The 8,020-nt window shown below is 46.0% G+C and overlaps 1 protein-coding gene across 1 annotated transcript; it reads left to right on the forward strand.

The window, feature by feature from the left end:
• The first annotated feature begins 1,453 nt into the window (after window positions 1-1,453).
• On the forward strand, window positions 1,454-7,134 carry KRT1 (keratin 1). Its single transcript, XM_032173660.1, has 9 exons — window positions 1,454-2,118; window positions 3,129-3,343; window positions 3,661-3,721; window positions 4,138-4,233; window positions 4,399-4,563; window positions 4,685-4,810; window positions 5,375-5,595; window positions 6,126-6,160; window positions 6,253-7,134. Exons 1-9 carry the CDS (start codon window positions 1,513-1,515, stop codon window positions 6,675-6,677), a joined length of 1,950 nt encoding a protein of 649 aa, XP_032029551.1. The 5' UTR covers window positions 1,454-1,512; the 3' UTR covers window positions 6,678-7,134.
• The last annotated feature ends 886 nt before the right edge of the window (window positions 7,135-8,020 follow it).

Raw genomic sequence — 8,020 nt, forward strand, 5'->3', positions numbered from 1 at the left:
GCACTTGGATGGAAGTAAAATCTCCTCACTAAACTCTGCGCCACCAAAATCCCCTTCTCAGAGTGAATTGAAGAAACATTTTCCAAGGCTTGCATGTGCCAGGAGCCAAGGACTCAGAGTGATTAGACAGGCCTTCTGCTCTCAGAGCTCTCTGTGGCAGGGCACTTCCCGTGCTGTCTGGCTTTACACAGAGCAGGCAGAATGACTTGAATTCGGCTGCTGTGCTGTCGTACAACATGCTGTTTAGGATCTTGCACACTATAGCTAGGTTTCCTTGCTTCAAATCGCAGCCACCCCACTTATCAACTGTGTAGGCTTGATCACGTTATTCAACCCCTGTGCCTCAGCTTCCTCATTTTACAAATGGGGAGAAAAATAGCATCTATCTCAAAGTTGTGAAAAATAAGCAAGTTAATACACATGTGCTACGTAGAACAGTGCCTGGTACATGGTCAGTTTTTGATACATGTTAGGTATTATCATTATTATTACCTCCAGAAACAATTTAAACTTCTCAGATCAGGCTCTCCAGACACCTCTCATTGTCCTCCCTTCCAAATCTGCATTTATCTCTCTCTCTTTACAGTCCAGTGTGAGGCTTGAATCACCTGTCAAGCCTCACCTCCACCCTGTGCTTTACAAAATGTCCTAGAGCTTCTATCTACTCATCTCACTGCTCTGTGGGCTTTTTCACTCATGGGTGTTTGCATGCTATCCATTGCTACCTGTTTTCTGTTGCTGGTGTCTGTCTCCTGCTCTGTATTTGAAGAAAAGAAACAAGAAAAAGAATAACTGAGAAACAGAGAAAAAAAATGTCTCTCCCTTCTGGTTCTTCCAGACCACCCACTCATCCATCTTGTTCAATGACAGCTTCTCTTCCTTTAATTAATCACTGTGGTATATTTATAAAGCTTATATTTATGAAAGACTTTTCAATTTTTTAGTTATTAAAGCCCCTTCTCTTTGTCAGGGTGTAACTGAGTGAGCTCTGGAGTTTGGAAGGAAGATCTTAGAAATGGGCCAGAGAGCTCCTTCTGAGATCCAAGCACGGGGAATTGCACCTGCTGTGCATGGTAAGAGAGTGTGCTTGGTAGCTCACAAGGGCAAGGTCAGAATAGAAACTTTCATGCCTTTGTGATGGGGGTTATGAAATCCTACCAAGAAACACCAGGTATCAGATGTGGGGTCCTGTTTTCCCAAAGCCACAAACGCTTGAAGGAAGATCTTGTGTGATAAACTAATTACCACATGAACCAATCTTGCATGCACAGCAATTTTGAGAGCCCATCCTGGGAGCTAGGTGTGTAGTGTTTATCGTATTGTTGAGGCTCGTAAAAATCTTGTATGGCTGCAGGCAAGCCAAACCCTTGACAGGCACTGCATCTCCGCTGACTGTGGAGGACCAAGCCCAATTTCTTCCATGTATATAAGGGGAAGTCTCTATGCTTGGGGTAGAGGAGTGTTTAGCTCCTTCCTTTACTCTACCTTGCTCCTACTTTTCTCTAAGTCAACATGAGTCGACAGTTTAGTTCCAGGTCTGGGTACCGAAGTGGAGGGGGCTTCAGCTCTGGCTCTGCTGGGATCATCAACTACCAGCGCAGGACCACCAGCAGCTCCACACGCCGCAGTGGAGGAGGTGGTGGGAGATTTTCAAGCTGTGGTGGTGGTGGTGGTAGCTTTGGTGCTGGTGGTGGATTTGGAAGTCGGAGTCTTGTTAACCTTGGTGGCAGTAAAAGCATCTCCATAAGTGTGGCTAGAGGAGGTGGACGTGGTAGTGGCTTTGGTGGTGGTTATGGTGGTGGTGGCTTTGGTGGTGGTGGCTTTGGTGGCGGTGGCTTTGGTGGTGGTGGCTTTGGTGGCGGTGGCATTGGGGGTGGCGGCTTTGGTGGTTTTGGCAGTGGTGGTGGTGGTTTTGGTGGAGGTGGCTTTGGGGGTGGTGGATATGGGGGTGGTTATGGGCCTGTCTGCCCTCCTGGTGGCATACAAGAAGTCACTATCAACCAGAGCCTTCTTCAGCCCCTCAATGTGGAGATTGACCCTGAGATCCAAAAAGTGAAGTCTCGAGAAAGGGAGCAAATCAAGTCACTCAACAACCAATTTGCCTCCTTCATTGACAAGGTGAGTTTCTCTGCTCATTGCACTGGTAGGGCTGCTGCTGGTCCACTTGGGGTTGGTGCAGTCAAAACACATGTAGGTTTGAACCTCAAGTTTCCATGTTTACGTGATTAAAAGGATGTTTTGTGGAATGGTCTCCTAGGAGATAATGTTAGAAGTATGCTTGTGAATGGTGCTAATGACTCTCTCTTGGACAAAGGGTTCGTGGTCTACCTAAAGATGGATCAGTGTGACATTAACATTTAAGTGCTTTTTATTCAGCTCTTGAGCTGAATTGGGACTCATATCTGTTGAATGAAGATAATAGAAATGGGGCTAACTGAACTTTCCAGGGTGCAAGTGAGAACCCTTGGAAAGGTCTTCCTAACCAAAGAAAAGGAGCTGAGTGTGAACATAGTATAGAGTGTTATTGTAGCAGAAAACATGTAGTAAGTCAGTGCCAAACATCTTTTGCTGTCAGAGGGGAGCTCTGCCTTCTAATAATTTTACATTGGTACTGGATGAGGCTAGAGTTTTTTTATACTAATATCTCCAAAAATCAGCTCTAAAAAACCTGGATAAACAATTTCTTTTTTTTTTTTACTTTTTGCTTAATCATTAATAGTGCCAATCCAAGGTTATCCACAAGTTTCAAATCCAATTTTGAATTTTCCTGATATACTTTTGAAATGTGTGTGTGCCCTGGGGATGCAAACCAATTTTTATGGTAATATACCTAACAAAATTTTGGAAGGAAAATCTCTTAAATACCATGCACTGATTTCAAAACATAATTGCAATAATTCTGTATGTGCTTTGCTATTGGTATTTGTTTAGTTACTCCCTTCCAAGCCCTCTCTGAATTAACGAGTTGGGTTTTGTTATGCAGATGATGTTAACTTGATCATCTTCTTCCTATTTCTCTGTCATGGTCAGAAGATACGAATCAAAGTTCTTTTCCAAATGAGGCACAGGCCTCCATGGCTATGGGACCCGATTTCTGCATCAGGAGTAACGGGGTCTTGTGTTTTTAGGTGAGGTTCCTGGAGCAGCAGAACCAGGTACTGCAAACAAAATGGGAGCTGCTGCAGCAGGTAGATACCTCCACTAGAACCCATAATTTAGAGCCCTACTTTGAGTCATTCATCAACAATCTCAGAAGGAGAGTGGACCAACTGAAGAGTGATCAATCTCGGTTGGATTCGGAACTGAAGAACATGCAGGACATGGTGGAGGATTACCGGAACAAGTAAGGGACCCTGTCTGGGCAGTTCTTAACTTTTGCTCTAAAAGAGTTCCAGAAACTGATAAGCTAAGATCATGAAGCAGCATGTAGCTATGTCTTTTCTTAGGTTAGAGGCACATCAATTTGACATTTTCAGAAATCTTCATTTTCTCAGGAGATGGAAATAATCTCGTGGTTTTATTGCTCTGTAGAAAGGAGTGGTCAATATGTCCTAGGTTCATAACAGAAAGGCAGTGATAGGCAATGCCACCTTTAGTCTAGATGCTGGACTTCAGGTCTTACTGCCTCTGAATCTCCCGATTGTTTCTGCTTTCCTGCAGGTATGAGGATGAAATCAACAAGCGGACAAATGCAGAGAATGAATTTGTGACCATCAAGAAGGTGAGCAAATTCTGTAGGATACAACTCACATTTGAAATAAATAAGGGAAGAGGGTCTCCAATTACTAAGCAGAAAGCAGCCATGATATGGAGAGCCAGGTAGTAGACCTGAGGAGTATCTGGAGTGGGGCTATCTTTTCACATCAACATGGACCTGGACTGATCCAGGCACTTGGCTTCTTCATATTTCCCAGCACCTTACATAGTAAGTGGAGAGGCAGGTTCTCAGCAAGCCAGGCACACTCCCTTGATGGTGTTATCCGGGGGTGGGGCAGTCAGGGAACTGTGATCTACCTGGGGTAAAAAGGAGTGGAGTAGACCCAAAGCTCCCTTTTTACTTGGAGAATCCCCTCACAGGTAATGAGAGGGACCTGCCCTGGAGAGAATGTGCCTTCATGATGTCCCTTGTTCCTCTAGGATGTGGATGGTGCTTACATGACCAAGGTGGACCTTCAGGCCAAACTTGACAACTTGCAGCAGGAAATTGATTTCCTTACAACACTCTACCAAGCAGTAAGTCTTCCAGTTTCAACCAAGTTTATCCAAATGGAGAGTTTTTAAGCCTGAACCCACAACGATTCAGAAGAATAGATATTTATCTTTTATCTCCTGACTGCTTTCTCTAACTTGTTTTTTGTTTTAGTGCTGTAAGAGTCACTAATCTATTATGTCTTGCAGGAGTTGTCTCAGATGCAGACTCAAATCAGTGAAACTAATGTCATCCTCTCTATGGACAACAACCGCAGTCTTGACCTGGACAGCATCATTGCTGAGGTCAAGGCCCAGTATGAGGATATTGCCCAGAAGAGCAAAGCTGAGGCTGAGTCCTTGTATCAGAGCAAGGTGAGTGGGTTGAAACCCTAGCCAGTTTCCCTGAAATGGCTTGTCTTGCTATCCTATGTTATCTCATGTATGTGTGCCTGTGCCATGCCTATATTTAACAAATGCTATCTACCATCTTTAGTATGAAGAGCTGCAGATCACTGCTGGCAGACATGGGGATAGTGTGAGAAATTCAAAGATAGAAATTTCTGAGCTGAATCGTGTGATCCAGAGACTTAGATCTGAAATCGACAATGTCAAGAAGCAGGTATGTGCTTCCTCCTTCTAGCACTCAGCTGTATGGAATGGGGGTAACCCTCAGGTAAAGGGCGAGTGCTTTCCTAGTTCTGAATCTTGCAATTCATCCCAAGGCTACATTATTATCCCTGGTTCCTTTTGTGGCTATGCTAGTTTCCAGAATGCAGCCATCATGCTGGGTTCTCTTTAGGGAAATCTGTGAGAATGGCCTAGTAGAGAAAGATGCGATGATCAATGTGAGCGATCTAGCCTATGACCCAAAGTGGGCTTAAGAGTTGGGGAGTGAGAGGAAGGGCAGCCAAGAGGTTTTAGAGTAGGTGTTTAGAAGAATGTCAAGTCTGTAAGGGTTGTAGGGGCCTTGACTCAGGGCCAAGAGAAGCTGTTGAGTTACCCCTAAGGTCTTTTAAGGAAGTCAACATGGTGATGCGTTATCTGGAGGTGGGTGTGAGATGACTTAAGGCCAAGTGGTTCTGTTGGACTCATTATTGGCCTCACTGGAGTGGGGAGACCAATTGGGATGAGAAGGCCTAGGGGGGGAATGCATATTATGAGAGGGTGTCACATTCTTTTTCAGATCGCCAACTTGCAGCAGTCCATCAGTGATGCAGAGCAGCGTGGTGAGAATGCCCTCAAGGATGCCAAGAACAAGCTGAATGACCTGGAGGATGCCCTGCAGCAGGCCAAGGAAGACCTGGCCCGCCTGCTGCGCGACTACCAGGAGCTGATGAACACCAAGCTGGCCCTGGATCTGGAGATTGCCACCTACAGGACCCTCCTGGAGGGAGAGGAAAGCAGGTGAGGAAGGGACGCTGGGAGTCGAACCTCTTCTCATGGTCCTCCTTCCTTGCAAGCTGATTGTTGTTGAAGACGCAGCCATCTGATTGCAGCTTGTGCTGGGTATGGGGAAATGAAAAGTACATGGAGCAGGAGGAAAGACCTACTTTTACTTTGGGAGCTGGAGTCCCAAGCTGTTTATTTTTTTCTTCTAGGGCTGTAACATATCTAGAAAGAGCTTTGAGGTGGAGCAAATTATTCTTTATCTGGGCTGCCTCAGATGGCAGCTGGCCTAAAGTCAGCACCTTTAGAGGGAGCCTTCATTGGCTGCAAGGCTCTTGTCTCATTTATATGGGAATTTCTCCGTGTTTGTACTCTTGCTGAGAAAAAATGACAGGTCTGGGAGGCCAGAGGGGCCTGGATTAAGTTTCAGATCAAGTGCATTGGAGAAGCCCCAGATGGGGAAAGTCTTCAAGGTGGTGGAGCGGGGAATGAGGAAGGGGTTTGTGAAGCTGGAGTATCCTGAGGAATTTTCTTTTTTTCTCCTACAGGATGTCTGGAGAATGTGCCCCGAACGTGAGTGTGTGTAAGTACAAGCCGATTTCTCAGGGGCATGTGCAGGCTTTGTTGGGTTGGAAAGGGAGTTGAGGTTGAAAATAACTGAGCTTCCTCTTGCAGCTGTGAGCACAAGCCACACCACCATCAGTGGAGGTGGCGGCCGAGGAGGTGGCGGCGGTGGCTACGGCTCTGGAGGTAGCAGCTATGGCTCCGGAGGTGGTAGCTATGGTTCTGGAGGTGGCGGCGGCGGCGGCCGTGGCAGCTATGGCTCCGGAGGTGGCAGCTACGGCTCCGGAGGTGGCAGCTATGGCTCTGGAGGTGGCGGCGGCGGCCATGGCAGCTACGGCTCCGGAAGCAGCAGTGGGGGCTACAGAGGTGGCTCTGGAGGAGGCGGCGGCGGCAGCTCTGGCGGCCGGGGCTCTGGCGGCGGGAGCTCTGGAGGCTCCATAGGAGGCCGGGGATCCAGCTCTGGAGGTGTCAAGTCCTCTGGTGGCAGTTCCAGCGTGAAGTTTGTTTCTACCACTTATTCCGGAGTAACCAGATAAAGAGATGCCCTCTGTTTCATTAGCTCTAGTTCTCCCCCAGCATCACTAACAAATATGCTTGGCAAGACCGAGGTCGATTTGTTCCAGCCTTACTGGAGAAAAGAGCTATGGTTAGTTATACTAGCTCATCCTATTCCCCCAGCTCTTTCTTTTCTGCTGTTTGCCAATGAAGTTTTCAGATCAGTGGCAATCTCAGTCCCCTGGCTATGACCCTGCTTTGTTCTTTCCCTGAGAAACAGTTCAGCAGTGATCACCACCCACATGACATTTCAAAGCACCTCCTTAAGCCAGCCAGAGTAGGACCAGTTAGACCCAGGGTGAGGACAGCTCCTTAGCATCTTATCTCTGTGCTGTTTTGGTTTTGTACATAAGGTGTAAGCAAGTTGTTTTTCTTTTGTGGAGAGGTCTTAAACTCCCCATTTCCTTGTTTTGCTGCAATAAACTGCATTTGAAATTCTCCATGTCTCGATTGCCCTTGTTTACGGCACTGTCTAACCTGGATGGGTGTTTTGTGAGGTAAAAGAAGACACTAGAGCCACGTGGCATATGGGAAAGTCATGCACACAAACATGAGAAAAATGCAGAGGCCAACCAGGCAACATTTCACCAGATTGGAATCACAGAGAGAGAGCCAGCACTTTCCCAGACGGTGGGGATGTCATGGAGCAATGGAGAGACTGGGTGGCAGGTCTTATTCATTTGAGAAGGCTTTCTTGAAAAGGGCAGTGAGCAAGCAGGTTGGGAGGGAGAGGTGTGGCATTGAGAAGAAGGGAAAGTATTGCATGAAAAAGTAATTCTTCATGTGGAACAGCCAGTAAGGAGGGGCATGAGTAATATAGGGTCAGCAGTTACTGCAGCCAGAATATAGACTTTGGCCTGGGGAGTTCAAGAACTAAGAGTGGTAATAGAGAGTTGGATATTCCATTTCCCTTCTCTTTTTGTGCCACCACCCAAAGCTCTGTCTAATCTAAGAAGTTCCCTTGTTGACACATAGCTCATACTTGTGAAGTAGTACAACAGGATAGCATAGTGGCCAGAAGCATGGACAGTTGAACTCAGATATGCTTGGGTTTGAATCTCACCATCACCATTTACTAGTTCTGTAATACAGTGCAAGTTATAGACATCTCTGCACCTCAGTTTTTTTTTTTAAATCAATTTCTTTCATTTGTTTTATTCATTCATTCACTTATTAAACTCTTGATTATTAATTGTATACTAGAAATTGTGATTTATAAATGCCTACTGTGGTGGCTACAGTGGAGAACAAGATAGTCATGAAGCCTACCTTCAATAAGTGCTTATAATTTATAGAACATGCTAAGAGTTTGAGGAAGAAATAA

Source organism: Hylobates moloch, unplaced genomic scaffold (genome assembly GCF_009828535.3).
Source record: "Hylobates moloch isolate HMO894 unplaced genomic scaffold, HMol_V3 SCAFFOLD_13, whole genome shotgun sequence".
Taxonomy (NCBI): domain Eukaryota; kingdom Metazoa; phylum Chordata; class Mammalia; order Primates; family Hylobatidae; genus Hylobates; species Hylobates moloch.